Source organism: Danio aesculapii, chromosome 6, assembly GCF_903798145.1.
Source record: "Danio aesculapii chromosome 6, fDanAes4.1, whole genome shotgun sequence".
Taxonomy (NCBI): domain Eukaryota; kingdom Metazoa; phylum Chordata; class Actinopteri; order Cypriniformes; family Danionidae; genus Danio; species Danio aesculapii.
The window spans coordinates 44,509,492-44,529,965 of NC_079440.1; the positions used below are offsets into that span (position 1 = coordinate 44,509,492).

A 20,474-nucleotide genomic window follows, 5' to 3' on the forward strand; every position below is an offset into this window, starting at 1 on the left:
ATATATATCAAGTCAACCACAGAGTGTCTTTTATTTTGGGGGGTGGGGGTGGGGAGGGGGTACGTTTGGGGTGATTTCGCCCAGGGTGCCATTTATACTAGAACTGCCACTGATTGACGCAACCCTGAATCAATGATCTTGGTTATTTGTGGTCAATTAAACGGCATAAGAATGCACTATTAATGTGTTGTGGTTATTATTTTGTCCATAAAGTGTAGCAATGAAATCAAACTTTATTATGCTGTTGAGCGATAAGAGTGAATTAAGCTGCTTCCTTTCATCCAACAATCATTTGATCTGTTAATCGCGTGATAGATTAATAAACTGATCTGCAATAGTCTGGGATGAAGATGTGACGAGATCGATATCTGTTTAATGAAAACACTCACTCATTCTTATTGTTCTCCTGTGAAATCACGACCAAGAGAGCCGACATACAATGTAAAATCTATAGCTTTACTTTAAAGGGACGATTCTCTAAAAATTTCAAACACTAAGGGTCAGATTTACTAACCGCTTGCACTCCATTTTGCTATTATTTAATGGCCAAAAACATATCTTAAGCCATTTTACACTTGACAGAGGTGTGATAGTTGTTACTATATGAGAAAAAACAGCTCAGTCTAATAAGTAAACAACAATTTTCCATTTTGTCAGAAAAGTGGCTAATTAATATGATTTCAGATTTCATTTGTATGAAAACATATGATTTTTAAAAAGAGGTGTGTCACCAAACCCTACACATAATCACAGCCCTCATTGCGGACGAACAAACCGCATGAATAAAATCATACATATTAATATTAGCTACTAAATCAAAAGTTACGAATTGTAGTGAGATTGCATTGGGATGATGGCATAAAAGAGAGAGTGCATAGATGCCTTTCTTCACTTGTTTTTATTTATTTGGAATGTCAAAAAAGGCGTCAATTGATGGTCACATGACATCTTTCGTTTCACTGACTTAAAGTGCCCCTATTTTGCATTATAGAAGGTCAGATTTTGGGTTTGGGTTTCTCCATCAACAGGATGATATCTTGTCTTACAGGCTGTCGTTTAACAGGCATATATTTTTACCTAATTATCCCAACGACTCCGATATGATTTGTTTAGCGATTCATTTGTTCCCAAACCCCTCCTTTGCATGAGGCTAATCTGCTGTGATTGGACCGATGACCCACTCTGTTGTGATTGGTTGACTGCAGCGCAAGACAGATAGAAATGCCCACCATGGCTATGAAGTAGCAGAGAGTGTTAGAGCCCAATGCAGGAATGCAAAAAAGCAATGCAGTTAAACACCAGCATATTGCTCTACTCTTAACGCTAACCCCAAGTAATAACAACAACACACATTCAGTATTAATCCACACAGTGGCAAAAGGTGAACTATTTTAAAAACTGACCGTGCCTTGTGTGAGGAACAGCTGATGGTGGCCATAGCAAATGCAAACGGCAGAGGATCATAAGTTCAGAAACGCATTCAATCGGTTAAGGAAGAAGCAGGCGTCGCATTTAATGTGGTTTTGGACACCATATGTGAATAGCCCCATAAAGATTTAACCTGAGAGATACAGTACAAGCACTGATCTATAATAGATAAGTGATTACAAGCCACGGGGGGCGATGACAACTTACAACACACAATTAAATACACATTTTACAAAGTACACAAAATGAGGCAACAATTTTAATTACACTTAAATGTTATGATCAGGAGGAAGAACAAAACTGGTCCATATGAACTGAAACAGGTACTGACAAAGTCCTTGTCAAAGTCTGACAAAGTCTCAGACATAATAGTCTCTGCTGCTCCTTCCTTTAACAGTAAACAGCCGGTGAATCCCGCATTGCAACGTTGTTTATTGTATAAATCATCAGAAAAATGACAGGAACAAACACAGCACCAGGTTGGCTATACTATGGTGTTGGTGTGAAAATGAACTTTAACCCTTTATTTCCCACAGCCAAATCTTCATCTGTCAGTGATTGTCATCTTCATGTCATGATCAGTCCCGTGATCCCCCGTGCTCCGCTAGTGTCTGAACGGAAAGTCGCGTTTTGGACAGTTGCCTTTAAATACTGTATATTCTTCCGACCAAATATCAATTCACATGATTTCACATCATCTTTGCCTCACAATTCATTCTGGGAGCCTGAAAACACAAACGCTGCTATTTTTCTCGCAGTAAATTAAATAACTCATCGTACATTGGGATGAAGCCTGGTTCATTGGTCCATTAGATCATTTTGCTTTCTCAACACAAAAGAACCACTCCAGAATTTGCTTTCAAGGTGGGCAAAAGTACCCCATTTAGGCAAACTCAGACAACAGTGTGGATGTGAGAGTAATTGTCATGCTCACAAAACAAACTGAGCAAAGAGACAAAACATGCTTCCGTAAGTTCCATGAGGCAGTTGGCTACACCAAATAACATTCAACAAACAGAAAATCATTATCATTTCTCACAAGAACCCTAACTGTAAATCAGGGGCTTTGCTGTGCTACAATAAAGTGCATAAACTGCATATTTTCACACGTTTAATGTATTAGTACATTGAGTAATGATTCTAAAGGAACCACAATGTGGGACATTATATTAAAACAACTGCAGCATTTGTTGAAATTTCAGGTTCTCATAGTCTAGTGTGACGACTAGAGATCAATCCGAACATCAATGACCATCTCTGCACATTTGTTACCGATTTACAGTGATTCTGGCAGACTGAGTTTGTCTTTACTGAGTTGAGTTCATCTGTGTTCTTTCATTTATGCATTCACAGTTTCAGGGGCAGACTTAGTGATTTGTGGGCCCTAAGCAATTGCAGGAATGGTGCCCTAGCATTGAAACTCAAAACAATCTCTCCTTAGATTCAGTTTTTTTTTTTTTATAATTAAACTGCATGTTAAAAAATATTAAGTGTAACCTTCTGAATGTAAAATTAAACACAGTTCATTCACAAATAAAAACAAGCTCACAATCTATGTACAGTTAATTACCCATACTTGTGATTAGTGATTGGATTTTAATAATTGCATGTGCAATATGGAGGGAACAATCCACTATTCATGGGGGCCCCGGGTTTAGAAAATAAGCAATAATGTTAAAATCTTAACGGTTATAGACAGATTTTACACCATATGATAGAAAAAATGATAAAATAGCTTCAGGATGATTAATATAGGCTTCTTGGCTTTAGTCAGGGCCCCGTGTTTCCCTGAGGCCCTAAGCGGTTGCTTACCTCGCTTATTGGTTAAGTCCGTCCCTGGACAGTATAGATCACCTGTAGAACTTCCAACTGAGGCTTATATTGTGGCTTCATAACTAATATTAATAGTTTGCGCAGTTAGAACGTATGGGTGTTTCCCAGTACTGAGTTGTGGCTGGAAGAGTATCCGCTGCATAAAACACATGCCGGAATAGTTGGCAGTTCATTCCGCTGTGGTAACCTCTGATAAATAAGGGACTATGCCAAAGGAAAATGAATGAATAAATAAGTTTGCGCAGTTTAGTTCTCAAAATATCTTTATAAAAGTCATTTAAGATTGCAATAAGTCTGTAAGGCACGTAACTCTCCACTGCAAGGCCACCCAGCACAGACAAGACTCAAACCAGGGATCTCCTGCTTTAGCTGTGAAGTGCCAATCATCCCACCGAGCAGCTGTGACACCCCACTTTACACCTCCATTGCGTTCACTGTCTTTGTCACTGGAACCTATCAATCACTTCAGTGGAGATTAATCTCACGAGAGGTTAATGTATTTCCTGACAAATACACTTGTCAGCATCTGTGACCTATCCCGCTACCGTAAATTGTTCACCAAAATGCTTGTCGTCCGGACTAAAAAGCCATTAAGTGAACTCTGTGTTAGCAATTCTCACTTTTATTGTTGATCAATTCTGAATGTGGTTGTGTTACTCACAGATAAGAAGGCACGTTTACATGCAATGGCGCTGATAAAGCAGCTTTGCTGTGCTCACAAACGCATCTCCACTTTGCTTGATCACTGAAACCTGAAGGAAGGGCTTTTATTTATCACTCTTTCGCCCTCCTTCACTCTATTTCCCTTTTGCTCATTTTAGATTTCACAAAACAGACACAACAAAACTGAAATATGGAAGAATATGGGAATTTAAAACTGGTTAGTGTCTTCTGCTAGTTGGCAAAGCATTAAAGAACTCTCTAAACTGCTAAATAATAGACTGGAGATCAAAATAGCAGACTTGTCTTGATTTAAATAAATACTAAACACTGAGATGAAACCTTTACTTGAGCCAGAAGTGTACATTTGTAATGGTTAAATAAATGTTCAACTGTAACTTCAAAAGATTTTTTGAATTTTGGCACATTTTTCCCTAAATAATGTTGCTTAAGCAATATGTAAATCGATTACGTTTTGTTACACCATGTGTGGAAATGTTTGAACAATGTGTGTTACTCACCCCGCTCACCTCTAAGTGTAGTATAACTGACTGTGAATCATATCATCATTTTTTGTATCCTATCAAACATCATACACATATATTTATATTCATTTTAAATTTATATATAAAGTAGGCCTATATCACTAAAATAACAGAACTTACTAATTCAGTGATCAGCATAATTGAGTACACCCCATTTTAAAAAATGAATATTTTTATCCATCTCTCTGAAAATATAAGCAATGCATTTTGGTGCATTTGAACAAAACAGATTTATTAAACAGATATATTTATTAAAATATCACCAAACATATTTAGAAATTGAAAGATAATACAATTAAATTCAAGCAAAATATTGCAAAAAAAATAACCAACAAAATTTCAACTAAATTTTTTTTTTTTGCTTCTCTTGATTTTTCCTCTTTTTTAAATTTGTATTTAATATTTTTCTATAACATATACATTTGGAAAATAGTTTTTTTTTATATATAGTTTTTGGAAAATTATCTTAAGTTATTTGATTAGATAAACTCCAGATTTGGCTTCAGTGCTGACTAATCTAATGTATAGGCAATTTAAAAGATGGATTTAAAGATGGATTTGTGAGAGGTGTACTTATACATTCTGAGCAGTGTACATACTAACATTTGACTGATACAAAACTGTGATTGAATCCCTAAATAGAACCGACTCAAAAGAATCACTTATTTTTCGAGAAACGGATAGCATTGGGCGCGTAGGCAAAATTATTTCGAGAACAGTTAACGCAAATAAAAAATGCAAACATTAAAAACATTAGGGTTATCAGTTTAAAGCGATTAAATTCATGCTCGTTTAACCTTGTTACGCAGAGATATGCGCGAGTGACGCGATTCCTGACTCTCGTGCACGTTTTCAGAGGAAGAAGATAACACATGTCCGGCGCGAGCTTGAATTATTTAAACTAACCAGCCTGACGGTTGTTCGCCTCGGTTTGGTTTGTTATTTTTAAACCACAGCTGCCCTTGCTCACCTAAAAAAACACACAGTGGACGTGTATGTATTTATTTCCATTTTGAGTGCATTTCATGTCATTCTTTTTAAATCCATAATTAGGGGACATTACAGTTTATTTAAAAGACAACAGACGTGGTTAAATCAGCAAAGTGGATGATAGATTCTTGATTTGATCACTTCACATTGTTTCTACGACCAAGGTATGAACTGGTGTTATTAAGCAACTGTGATTTCAAACAATAATGGGCAATAAAAAACTCAAGGGACACGTAAACCCACCAAAACCAATAGATAAAAATGCACTTTTACACGTGACCACTCTAATCTTCTCGGATGAAAAAGGTCTCACAAATACAAGTACCATAGCCTACAGAAGTAATTGTACAGTAAAACACTGTTAGCACAAATATACAGCCTATAGCCAGCTATAACTGGTATTATTTTAGCTTACTGTGAAACATGGTTTCAGAAAATATTACTAAAATGGAATGGCGTAAATTTAAACATGTTATAATGTCAAATTTTGGTGTCTGTCACATTTGAATTGAAGCAAAACACTAAAAGTGAAGGCTATGAATATGTTGAGTTTTTTTTTATATATTATGTTGAGAGTTAATAAGATTCACGAAGTTTTTAGGTGGTGTGAAAAGTCGAGAAGAGATTAAATGACTTAAAACGATGCACCTTTAAAGTCGGGTTAACAAGATTCGTCACGTAAACCATCAGCAAACGTGTGATGTGTTAATCTGAAGCTGGTTAAATATATATCCACCGCTTTCTTACTTCTGGAAAAGACCAAAAGTCAGGCATTTTACACAAATAAAGTTGAAATACTGGCTCCATGCCTTCTATAGATCCTCCGAGATGCGTTCAGACACACCCCGGAGCGGGAGTGTTTTGCTATTCAAAGCGGTCTGTGAAGAGATGTTACCTGTGCGAGTGTTTATCTGATATGACGTTTGCTTATGTTGCCTTTTTGAACACGTCTCATTCCGAACATCTTGTGCAAATATAATACAATGCAATGTATTCTAATTCAAACAGAATTATTCTTTAAATTTATTATTATTTTATTTCCTGATTTGATCAGGTGTCAAAATACAACGCGTTTTATGTTTTACTGTTAGCAACGCTAAGTTTCTGTCTTCATTTATCTTACAAACCAATATGCAGAAAGCCCACATGATAAATGTACATCAACAGATGATTAGATTCAGATGATAACGATCTTACCTGACCCGTCCAGTTCACCTCTCATCGACAGCTTCAAGGCGGATCTTTTCCAAGACATCCGGTTTAGACTCCGTATTTTTCTTCGTCTCCTTCCAGACAGTTTGGTGTTACTCTAATGTTGCATTAAAAAAAAACATATGGCTGAATTCCAGCAGTTGAATCCAGGTTTCATTCAGCGGGTGAAGTTTGCATTGAGCGCGCGCCTCGGAGACGCTGTGCGCGCGTGGAGCTGTCCGTGGTACTGAAAAGGCATCGCGCGCGTCATTGAATTCCTTGAGATTTTTCCCCACTTTTAGAACGAATTACCTTGAATTGCTATGCACCATACACGCAAAACTTTGAATAACCACTAGAGAGTATTAAAGAAAGATAAGACAGTCATTATAATGCACAAGTTTTAGGCTTTAACCTATTGATGACTCGGAGCGCGTGTGTACATGCGTGCGCGCGTACTCTGATGAGATGACACTGATTTGATGTCTAACCCTGAAACGGTGAGCTCTAAATATCGACTGGATTTCTTCAACTGCAAAACAACACGAAAGTGGTCATATATGCTAGATGCACATCTAATTCCTCGACCACTAGCAGAGAAACATCGTCAACTGCGTTTCTAACTGACAACACTGACCGCAAACCATCAAGACAACAACTTCTCTCAGTCTGCTCTGACTGATCCGCGAGACACTGAATATGTAAATGTGCAGAAAGACGTCAGATTGGGTCGATTTTGTTTAATTGGTCGATGTATTAAGGTTGGCTTGTCAGAATCACACATCATCAGATCAATGTCCCGTTTCAGGTCGATGGACAAGTTTCAACATGACACGAGTGGAAAGCGTGTCACGTTCCCGTGAGGATGTGCTCTCAAACCCAACATAGATTGTGTGTTGACCTCTCATCCTCTGAGCCAGTCACTTCCCAACTTGTCTTATTAATGTTTTAAAACTTGCGAGAGACGACCATGTGAAATCATTTGGTGGTTGACCCACCACCAATATCTACTTATATTAGGGAGTATTTACCAAAGGATCATAAAAACACTGTGTTACAGAATAATGAACAGGAACATTTGATGAATAGGAAACATTTGAAGAGCTCTTGCAAAAAGATCAACATTTAGTCATTATTTACTCACCTTCATGTTGTTCCTAATTCGTTCGAATTTGTTCTTCTGCAAAACACAAGATGTAAGGCTTCAGATTTAAAAGTATAGTTTATTCGATATGAACATTTTGCTTTTAGAGTTCACCCTAAGGACATCCTAGCTAAAAAAGAAGCCCTTTGGTGCTTCATATAATGAAATTCAACAGCTATCGCCACTTTGACAGTCAATCAATAAACACGCTAAACAAAAAATAAGACCTGTGGCTCCTGATGATGCACTGAGATTCAGGTTGACCTTAGGGTGAATATAGTAGTAACATTTTATCATTTTTAGATTAACTCTCCCTTTAATCACTATTTACTTTCATGCTCAATTGAATGGGCGTTTTCATTGGTTATCAGCTGATAGACATGAGCCAGTAGGGGCCTTCTGTTATCATCCATCCCCATGGTAAATCAGCTATAGATCATATGCGGCTGGAAGTTACTGAGAATTATTTATATAATTAATAAATTTCCTATTAATTGCATTTTTATTAATGCCTACCCCTACCCCAACCCTAAACCTGTCTCAGTCATGTAAAAACAGATCTGGATCTGTAGCCTTCTCTATTAGTATAGCTGATTAACCATGTGGATGGATGAAGGTCTCTACTGGCCCATATCTATCAGCTGATAACCACTAATAACACCCATTCAATCAAGTGATAACATTGGAAGCGGGTGCATTTAAAGACTTTGTTGAATAACATAAAAAAAGGCAAATATCACATTGGTAATTCTACTATTGTACGAGTAAAACAATTCAGGCACAGGTAAGCTGGGTTCTTATTGAGGAAAGCAAGCGTATTGCAAATGTGAAGCTAATGTACAATAAATGACACAATATGCCCCCATATTGAGCTTCTTTTTGCTCCACCTATGAACATGGGTTAAAAACAGCATAACTTAGATGCTCCTCCAGTTCACAAAGCTCATAGCAATACTGTAATAAAGTGTTCAGATGGCAGAGAACCTGCTGAAGCTTTTTGACACAATAGTTGTATTGATCCGTATTGTCGGAGGCAAACGCTGACATAACATCCAAACAAATCTAATGATTTTTTTACAGAGGACAATTTCAGACAGGATTTCCTGAGCTTAAAATAGTAAATAAGACTTTCTTCCGTTCCTTTAACATCAGGAATCATGAAAACAAGCAGATTTAAATAAAGAAATTATATTACAAAGTGTGAGAGAAATATATTGGTTATATTAATTTAATAATCATTTACAATTTAATCAATGTAATTTCACACTACTATAAACGTAGTACTTATATATAAAATGTATTTAATGTTACAAAATATCTAAAAAAAAAAAAAAAGTAAGCCTGCATCATTTCAACTTCACAATGTATTAAAAGATTACATTGCAATATAATGTTGTTTTATTTGCACTAATATTTCGCAATATTACTGTTTTGAATGAATTTTACTTTATTTAACTTAAAAATGTAACAAATTTTTCTTAGTTTTAACAAAATAATGTCTAAAAGCGTGTCTTTAAAATCCAAAACACTGTATAGAACACAAGCTTTAGAAAGGCAGTGTGTGTGTGCCATATATTCCATCCGTAAAACAGTTGCTAAAGTGAAAAACACATAGTTCTTGCAGAATTACATTGCAAAAATTGCAATGCAAAAAGACTGATCAGATAACCTGCTGAACATCACAGAGTAACTGTCAGCATCAGAATTAGAAAATAACAGTAAGATATTCCAACATTCACACAATAAAACTAATTTAATTCAAAGCAAACAACAGTTCTTATACTGAAAATTGAGAACAAACAAACAAACAATCCCATCGATCCCAGTTGTAAGAGCAACAAATAATAACTTGACTTCTAGATGATCATTTGGAAAAGTGGCAGAAGGTCGATTTTTCAGATGAATCATCTGTTGAACTGCAGAAGACCTATTGGAACCCAGATGGACTCAAGATTCTCACAGAAATCAGTCAAGTTTGGTGAAAGAAAAATCATGGTTTGGGGTTACATTCAGTATGGGGGCGTGCGAGAGATCTGCAGAGTGGATGGCAACATCAACAGGCTGAGGTATCAAGACATTTATGCATTACAAAACCACATGAGAGGATAAATTCTCCAGCAGGATATCGCTCCTTTTCATACTTCAGCCTCCACATCAAAGTTCCTGAAAGCAAAAAAGGGCGAGATGCTCCAGGATTGGCCAACACAGTCACCAGAATTGAACATTATTGAGCACGTCTGGGGTAAGATGAAGGAGGAGGCATTGAAGATGAATCCAAAGAATCTTCTTGGGAGTCCTGCAAGAACGCTTTCTGTGCCATTCCAGATGACTTTATTAATAAGTTATTTGAGTCACTGCAGAGATGTCTGGATACAGTCCTCCAAGCTCATGGGAGTCATACACAACATTAATTATTTTCCCACCATGACTTTATATTTTATACTGTACATTACTTCTGTTAAGTGAAAAGAATTTTGTCTAAGCAAAGTCAGACCTTACTGTCCTAATTATGTAATTAAAAATCAAGGCATGATCATATTTTATTTTTTAAAAATAAGCGTAATCAAGAAGCCTTTACCTATCATATAAGCCCCTTCTGATACCAAATGATCATCTACACTGAAAAGTGTTGCATGCAAAACTGTTGCAAACAATTTATTTGTGTTGAATTTAAACAAACAAATTAAATTTAATAATGTTCAACTTAATTTGTTTGTTTAAATTCAGCCCAAATAAATTGTTTACAACCACTTAACGTAAAAAAATTGAGTAAATCCAAGGAATCATCTTTGAATAATTTTTTCAGTGTACCGTAGAAGTCAAGTTATTATTTGTTGTTCCTAAAACTTGGATAGGCGACAAGACTTTTGTCAGGTAGTGTATAGACTATTTTAATGTGGTCATGTCATTAGCCCATGAACATTTCCTGCTTGTCAAACGACTTCATATCTGTGACAAGAGGTGATTTAATCATAACTTGATGTTAAAATAGCTATCTTGACATTATTTATCAATATGTGGAACTTTTTGAACTCTCAGAAGCTATAGAAATGTAAAATTAAAAACAGGAAGTATGTCAGGACCATTGTTATTGTGTACATCCCTCAAAAGCCAAAAACTAAATATTCTCCCCTTATTTATGCCCCCTGTTTCCAAACCTGATTGACTTTCTTTCATCTATTGAACACTTAGTAGTTCAGCTTTTCATATTTTAAATCTTAAACACAAATAGTAAAAACTAGTGGTTTGAACGATTTAAAATGAGAAATAAATAGTATTTTAGGCCTGCACCGTTATCTTTACATGCAGTCTTTTAATATGTAATCATGTGATACTTTTTGTAAATATGCCTGGAAACTTCCACTTTAAAATGTTACACTGAATAATATCTTAGCGTGTGTTCTCTAAATCAGGATAGAAATACATGAATTACACTGAATTAAATACATTTTTGCCCAGATAAAGCAGAAAGTGCTGTAAAAAATGTAATGCACAAAGAAACAAACTAAAGCTGTTACACTTTTATTGTTTTGAAACCTTTCATTTGAGACCCATACTCGAAATACAGAAGTGTAGAAAACAATAATAATTAATTAAATGCACAAAATAGTATAAGCAGCTCATATTAAACACACTCCAACCACTAATATCATCATGCGCATTTTTTTATTCTCACTCTTTTCCCACTTCTATTCTACAGCGAAAGACAGCATTTGGAATGAGTTAATCATGTTTTAAAGCAAACACTTCATCTGTAGGACATGTTAATGAAATCAAATCTCTGATTAGGCTTCATTTAGTTGCATTAACAGTGTATCCTCGAATTCAGAACGCACCTGATTTACTCGTCGAATGCAGATTAGCGTGGAAAAACAAACGCTAAAGAAACATAAACAATTTGTTTCCTCGGAAATAAATACAAAGCTGAAAAATATAATATGCATTTCATTAAGTCTTTAATAGAAGCTTCTGAAGGGGATAATTGCTTGTTTGCCGATAACAAAGAAGTAACTTTTAGAATATTTAGAGATGTTAATTTCAAAGATTAATGAAGGGGGGAGCCTTTGAGGATTTCAAAGACATCCTTTCTCTCTGTTTCTCACACACATATGCACGCTCATCATTCATCCACATTCTTTCTAATTCGCTTTAACCCTCACTCTTCCCTGTTGCCCATTGTTTCTCCCATCACCACAGGCTTCTGCTGTCCATTATGGTCTTCTTCGTCTGCTTCGATTCGCTTCTCCTCTTCAACTTCCATGTCTAGTTCTTCAAAGGAGGAGCCGCTGCCTACAGAATCACTGGATGCTTTCTCTGCCTGTTCTCCATCCTCACTGCGAGCCTCTTCTTCAGGCAGAGCTGGCTGAGGGCTCTCCAGCAGCGGAGCCGAGGCCTCCACCACATCCCGGCTCTCTTCAACTACTTCTGGGGTCTCTGAGGTAGACTTCTGCTCTGGCTCACCTGGAACATGGAGCGCATCGACAGTTTTCACAACTGACATTTTATAGTGGAGTATCCCTGTACAAACTCAAAAAAAGTGCACCTGTTATGCCGTTTTAGATATTATTTAGCAATATAGTCAATAAAGTCCTCATTAGGAAACACCAACTTTGATGGACACTTCAAAAAATGCTGGGTTCCATACAATCGATTTGTGTTAGGACAACATGAAGGAATTAAGTTAACTTATTAGTTTCTACAAATAAAAAAAAATGAAATAATTAAGTTGTCACAAAAAAAAATTAAATAATTGTGTTGTTTAAGCTCATTTTGAAGAAGTAGTTGGAACAAACAGCAAACAAAATGTTTTGAGAGTTTCTGCAAAAAAATGCTGGGTCGAACACAACAGATTTGAGTTGGGACAACATGAAGGAATTAAGTTAATTAATTTTAATAAATTGAAGTGAGTTGATCATAAAATAATTAAGTTGTTGCAAAAAAAAATCACTAATTGTGTTGTTTCAGCTCATATTTTGAGTATACACTGTAAAAATGCAGGGTTCCACACAAATGATTTGAGTTGGGACAACATGAATGAATTAAGTTAACATATTAATTTTTACAAATTTAAGTGGATTGAACACAAAATAATTAAGTTGTTGCAAAAAACTCAATAATTGTGTTGTTTAAGCTCATTTAAAAGAAGTAGTTTGAACAAACAGCAAACGTCATTTCTTGAGAGTACACTGTAAAAAATGCTGGGTTCCTCACAACAGATTTGAGTTGAGACAACATAAAGGAATTAAGTTAATTAATTTTAACAAATTTAAGTGGATTGAACATAAAACAATTAAAAAGTCAATAATTGTTTTGTTTTAGCTCATTTTAAATAAGCAATTTGAACAAACAGCAAACGTCATTTTTTGAGTGCACTGCAGATGTAGACAAAACAAATTAGTATTGAAAAAGGAAATATATGAATAAAAATACCCACCAAAAAAGAAAATTCTGACATCATTTACTCACTTAATCCAAACTTGTTTTCATTTTTTTGTTCTGTAGACCGCAAAAGAAGATATATTGAAGAATGTTTGAAACCAGGATTCATTGCCTTTCAAAGTTTTTCCTACCAAGAATGTTAATGGTTACTGTTTTCTAACATCCTTCAGGATATTTTCTTCTGTATTCAACAGAACAGAAAAAAACCCTCAAACTTATTTGGAACAAGTCAAGTGTTAGTAAATGATATATACTGTACCTTTAAACTTATCAAAACAACATAATTTAGTCAATTCCATGATTCCTTTTCAAATGCACTGCAATTGTCTTATGTTTTTCCAAGTATTTCAGATGGTACTGGCAACCCTTACAAATAAAATGGGTTTTCTTAGTCCCTCTTTATTTTTGTAATATCAATATTTCCAAACCCCATGATTAGCGCATCAGTAGTTTGCTCAGTTCTTTTTTGCATAGGTTTGCTAGAAATAGATTTGCTGTTTGTATTGTTTCAACAGTATATTTTCAATGTATATTTTGCGTAAATTAAAGTGGTTTGCTTTTTTTCTACTGTATTAGACTTTCAACACAAAACTAGAAACTTAAAAAAGTAAGGTTTCTATTTATTTGCAATATTTTCATTCAATGCGATATATATTGCGATATAAAAGCAATTTCACCAGATGACTTGACTAGCTTGTAAGGAATTCTTCATTTAGATCGATTTGGATGATTCTGTAGGGGGGTGTATCTGCATAAAATTACATTTTAAAAAATGACAAGCCAAGTTAAATACTACAGACAAAACATGCAAATAAACAATAATTTATCATTTTCATCAGGAGTCAAACAAAATTCAGAAGCAGAAATTAAATAACCACTGTATAATAATAATAATAATAATAATAATAATAATAATAATAATAATAACAAAAACACTATCGTTTTTATTGAGTAAATAGCTACTTCATTCATTTTCTTATCAGCTTAATCCCTTTATTCATCTGGGGTCGCCACAGTGGAATAAACCGTCAACTTATCCAGCATAATTTTTACATGGCAGATGCCCTTCCAGCTGCAACCCAATACTGGTAAACACCCATACACTCTCACATTCACACACATACACTACGGTCAATTTAGTTTATTCAATTCACCCGTACCTGCATGTGTTTGGACTGTGTGGAAAACCAGAGCACCCGGAGGAAGCCCACACCAACACGGGGAGAACATACTGTACAAGCTCCACACAGAAATGCCAACTGACCCAGCCGGGGCTCGAATCAGCGACTTTCTTTCTGTGAGGTGACAGCACTTCCCACTGCGCCAGTCCCAGTAAATAATTATATGATGTTTAATTCATCTTTAAGCATCAAACATTTAAGTTATTGTGCCCAAATGGCTCAAGTTTGCTTGAAATTCTTATAGTCAGGCCTTAAAAACACATGCAAATAATAAACTTTCACTTGAAGGTTAAAATTTAAAATGACATCACTATGTTGTTAACTGTAATGTCTGGTCAACTATAATCCCAAGTACATAGCAGATCCCTTTGATATGACTATTGCAGACTTGCACATTGCGATATCGATGCTGAAACAATATATTGTGCAACCCTAATTCATTCTATGATGCCATAGAAAAACCATTTGCCCCAAAGAACCTTTTAGTAAACAGATTTTTCAAAACATTCTTCATAAACCTCTTAATGTGATGGAATTTTATCAGCTGGAAACTCTCGAAGAGCTTATAAAATGTGGAAAGGACTCAAAACAGTGTCAGGAATTCCTCCATCACAATGAAGATCTACTGCAAGCAAGATGTGTTTTTGATGTCTGTATTGAACTGTAACGAGCAACTATGATGAGGGAAAAAAACTACTTTCTTTGCTTTCTATGATTAAATCTTGTGGCATGCCCAATTTAAGGTTAATTCCATGACTTTTAGTCATTACTTCAGTCGAATTTTCTGTTTGGAGCTTTTATTCTGCTTGGTCTCCAGAAGATCTATTTGAGCTTGAAAAAGGGGTGGAATGGCAGCGTTCACACTAATAGAGTTTGTGACACGCGAAACCAATCTTTTTTTCTGTCTGAACTGAATATATGTGTGTGTTTATATGATTTTTAAGGACACATAATTGTATAATGACATGGGTATGACCTAGTTGTACTCTATTAAGGTGGTTTATGAGGACATGTCTTGTGTCCTTGTTATTTGAAATGCTTAAAAATCATAGATAAAATATAAATTAAAAATTTGCCAAAGGATTCACGTGAGGGTTGAATTTAGGGTTAGGGTAAGGTCATATAATAAGCGTTTTTTACAGTTTAACATAAAATAAGCCCACAGAGAGTCCTCATAATCCACATCAGAACACTTTAACTAAAAACATTTTGAGGCAGCACATAACAAATAAGATGCTCATGAAGATGAATTACGAACCATTCTGAGTGAACATACTGTAAAACAGCACAATAAATAAGCTAAGAAAAGTTTAAGTTAACTTAAATGATGAAACAAAAAGAGAGAAAGTTGTAGTTTAAAGTCTTACTGTTATCACTGATAGCCTCCGGGGATCCTTTAATGGCATTTCAGCATCAGAGTTACAGTCATTTACTAACAGCAGTATAATTGCGTGAAGCTGTGCTGTTATCGTGACGCACACCAGGTGAGAGTTATAATTGCCAAAAAGCTAAATACGAGCTAAAACAACCCCCCAAAGGCAGCGTTTGTGCCAAATTAACAAACGCCTCTAAAGAGATTTCAAATATTTAACTCTGAATTAAAGGTGAGGTGCCTAGAAACTGCTGGGAGATTCTTAAGGGGGAAATTAATTTCTAAGAGGAAGAGCAGATTTGTGAATTGAGTTTAGTGGTCGTTACTCACTACACAAACATGCTAAATATAGCCTCGAAGCAGTGCTTAAAGCGATAGTTTAACCAAAATTTTTAATTTTATCATTTATTCATCCTCAATTTGTTTGAAACTTGCCTCAGTTTATTTCTTCTGTTAAACAAAACTATTATGAAAAACGTTAGTCAATAGTCAATAACTGGAACCAAAGAATACATACGTAATTGTACCAGCACAGTATACCTGACCAACATCAGCATTTCCAAAAAAATGAAAGAAAGGAAGCCAAAACCATTGATTTGCATACTAATTTCCGTAAGGATGTCAGTGGATGTCAGTTTTCTACAGAATATTCTTCTAAATTTCTTCTGTGTTCTACAGAAAGAAAAGAATAATGGTTGCATACATTAATAATGCATACATTATATATATATATATATATATATATATATATATATATATATATATATATATATATATATATATATATGTGTGTATCTATATATAGAACAATAAATATTTTTAACATTCATTCATTCATTTATTTTCTTTTTGGCTTAGTTCCTTCATTAATCTGGGGTCGCCACAGTGGAATGAATCAACACGGGGAGAACATGCAAACTCCACACATAAACGCCAAACCTGACCCAGCTGAGGCTTGAACCATTGACCTTCTTACTGTGCCACCTTGGCGCCCCATATTTTCAACAATATATTGAAGATGTGCGTAATACTGACGGTGGACAAATGGAGAATAGACAACAAAAGCGGACATATACCAAAATGTAACACACTGATTGAAATGATTCACTGACACACAACACAACACAGAAATTCAAAGTGTCCCGGGCCTCGCTAGTAGCGTCCTGTCACCACTTTTATGAGAGAGAGAAAGAGACTGGTGAAAGGAGAAAATCATGATTACGAAACAACACAGGAATGTTACAGCTTTCAAAACATTATTCTTTTCTTTCTGTTCATTTCTAAACAGAATAGTTTTAATAACTCATTTCTAATAACTGATTTATTTTATCTTTGCCATGATGACAGTAAATAATATTTTACTAGATATTTATCAAGACACTTCTATACAGCTTAAAGTGACATTTAAAGGCTTAACTAGGTTAAGTAGGTTAACTAGTCAGGTTAGGGTAATTAGGCAAGTTATTGTATAATGATGGTTTGTTCTGTAGGCAGTCTAAAAAAATAACTTAAAGGGGCTAATAATTTTGTACCTTAAAATGGTTCATAAAAAAATTAAAAACTGCTTTTATTCTAGCTGAATAAAAAAAAAAGACTTTCTCCAGAAAAAAAAAATGTTATCAGACATACTGTGAAAATGTCCTTGCTCTCTTAAACATCATTTGGGAAACATTTAAAAAGAGAAAAATTCAAAAGGGGGCTTCAGCTGTGTGTGTGTGTGTGTGTGTGTGTGTGTATATATATGAGTATAAACACATATTTTGCACTTATTATCACTTATTATCTTTTGTAAATAAACTCACTTTACTGCATTTAGTTATTTGTGGTATTTTGTCCCTCACTCCTTGATATTGTGTGTTTGCTTATGTGTTTCATCCAAAATTAATGTTACTCTCCTCCCCCTTGACTGACCATCTTTAAGATTGTAAAATAAGCACTTCAGGATGAGTAAATGATGACAGATTTTGATGACAGAGTTTTTGAATTTTTGGGTTAACAATTTAAGTTATTGTTTTTACTTTGGCTAAAATCTAATTAGGGCGACGCAGTGGCGCAGTAGGTAGTGCTGTCGCCTCACAGCAAGAAGGTCGCTGGTTCGAGCCTTGGCTGGGTCAGTTGGCGTTTCTGTGTGGAGTTTGCATGTTCTCCCTGCGTTCGCGTGGGTTTCCTCCGGGTGCTCCGGTTTCCCCCACAGGGGAAAACTAGGCTAAATTGTCCATAGAGTATGGGTGTGAATGAGTGTGTGAGGATGTTTCCCAGAGATGGGTTGCAGCTCGAAGGGCATCCGCTGTGTAAAACATGTGCTGGATAAGTTGGCGGTTCATTCCGTTGTGGCGACCCCGGATTAATAAAGAGACTAAGCCGAAAAGAAAATGAATGAATGAATGACAAAATCTAATTATTTCACAAAATACTGATTAACTTGGCTTAATCTGTACTTAGGGATAAGTTGGGGTTAGGAAAAAGGTAAAATTCAAGATATAGTTGGTGAAGATAATTCAAAAACACTACTATATTATGACAGTTATATAATGCAATAAATAAGTAAGTATAGGTTTATTTATATACTGTAGCACCTTTCACAGACATTAAGACACAAATTGCTTTACAATAAAAGAAAACTGGAAAACAGGTAAAAGAAAACATATCAAAACAAGTTAAAAATCCATAAACCAATTATTATAATAAAAACTATTATAAATAGATTTTTAAAGAGCTTTACATGTAAATAGATTGATTATGTAACAACAGACATAAGTCTGTAATGTAACAGACATAAGTCTGTAACATAAGTCTAACAACAGACCCAAATCTCTCATGGAAATGTGCTGTTTTTCCCAAAATGGTGAGTAAAGTAACTTTAAAAATAGACAAGAAGAATAATCATGAAAAATGCACTAAATCTTTTAAACAAGAGGCTACAAACTCTTTGTAAGGTGTCATTTAGGAGGGTCGTGACTGCAAACCCTTGCTAAAACTATTTTAAAATGCCTCAAATGATCAAATAAAGTGACAAAATTCCCATGAGGATGGTGATGTATGAAAGTAGAGAGAGAGAGAGAGAGACAGAGAGAGAGAAAGAGAGAGAAAGAGAGGGAATAAAGAAACAGTGCCCACACAGTGAGTCTAATATCAGCCATTTAAATGCGAATAAAACTTCCCATTCTCCCTAATTTCTTTTAATACAGCAGTGAATGTGACCTCTCGTCCCTCCCTGCCTGTATTATTTTTGATAGAAAGAAATGATGGCGCTCTCATCTTGGCCATCTCAACATATTAGATATGGCATCTCAATTAAGATGAGCTCAGTGTTGATTGTGAAGATCCAGAGCAGCGGAGGAGAGGAGCACTGAGGGGAAGACCTTTTCAAAGCCCATTAGGTGCCACAACACACCTTATATATTTGCACACCACACAAATATGCTTAAATGTCACTCAAAGTAAATGAATCGTCCACAATAAGCCTAGATGAATGGTCTTTTTATAACAGTAAATAAAACCTTTGTCAAAGAAAAGGCTAACTAAATTTAATGAATATTTGATTAATCAAAATATTAACACTTTAGGTTGATTGTACCAGCAGTTCCTACAAAAAAACATAGCCTAGCTGTGATTTAAAGGGACAAGTTACAAGTTACACACTACTAAATATTTTTATGTTGCACCAATGAACTTAGTTTAAATGTAACACTACATTCCAACTAAATATTTACAGCAACATCCCCCATGTATAATAGTAGAAAAGAGAAGACAGCGAGATTAGTTTACATTGAAGAGCTCACGATGATAATGAAGAATGATCTCCCTCTACTAACAGCCTTCCTTTTCCCAAAATCTTGCATTTTGTGAAAGAAGGTTTGTGAAAGAATTATTTTCTTTCAAGGAATGTTTTGTGTTACTTGTATCCATCAAATAAAATGAGAATTTCTTTATGACTGAGTTGTTCTCTCTGCTGTTTTCTCTTTCATGTGTAGGATATATATATATAAAACAAATCAAGTTTACTATTTTGATAACTTCATGTGTACTTTGCAGTCTTTCACGGCTCGTGATGCAGATGTGTGTGTCGTCTCTAATGGTGACCGACTGTAATGTAATGTACTTTAAAAATGTAAATTGTTTCATAGGACAGTCATATTTAGACGCATTAGTTTCAAAATGATAAAACATTTAACATTTTTATTGGACATTACATCATTCAATTCGACTGCATGACTTTACAGAGCTCATGACCTACTAACTACAGTTTGCCTTAAGAACATGTGGTGCAACCACACAGAACAAATTTAGTTACAAACTAGCTAGTAGTAGTAGTAGTACTATACCCCTAGTGTGGATTTCATGTTCCAGTTTATGAAAGAACTTACAAACAGCTGGTGCAACCCTAACCTTATTTCTATTTTCATGCTTGTTATTGTTGTTTTATCAAGTTTTCAATTCATTATTATGTGAAAATGACCTTAAATGTTTATAGATGTCATAAAAAAAAACTTTAAAGATTTATCAAAAAATAAGAAAAAAGAAAAAGAAAAAGAAACTTTGGACACTTTGGCTTACCCAATTCACCTGTACCACATGTCTTTGGACTGTGGGGGAAAACGGAGCACCCGGAGGAAACCCACGCAAACGTAGGGAGAACATGCAAACTCCACATAGAAATGCCAACTGACCCAGCCAAGGCTTGAACCAGC

The 20,474-nt window shown here is 35.2% G+C and overlaps 2 protein-coding genes across 2 annotated transcripts in view; both read right to left on the minus strand.

Annotated features, from left to right (window-relative positions):
- Positions 1-6,964, minus strand: part of grm2a (glutamate receptor, metabotropic 2a) — an 86,241-nt gene extending 79,277 nt beyond the window's left edge. The window contains exon 1 of the mRNA XM_056460345.1: positions 6,654-6,964. The gene's annotated coding sequence lies outside the window, so the exon portion shown is untranslated. The remainder of the gene's footprint in view (positions 1-6,653) is intronic.
- A 4,333-nt stretch (positions 6,965-11,297) lies between these two features.
- tex264a (testis expressed 264, ER-phagy receptor a) overlaps positions 11,298-20,474 on the minus strand; it is a 155,337-nt gene continuing 146,160 nt past the window's right edge. The window contains exon 4 of the mRNA XM_056460346.1: positions 11,298-12,252. Coding sequence (XP_056316321.1) covers positions 11,948-12,252 — 305 coding nt within the window. The 3' untranslated portion in view covers positions 11,298-11,947. The remainder of the gene's footprint in view (positions 12,253-20,474) is intronic.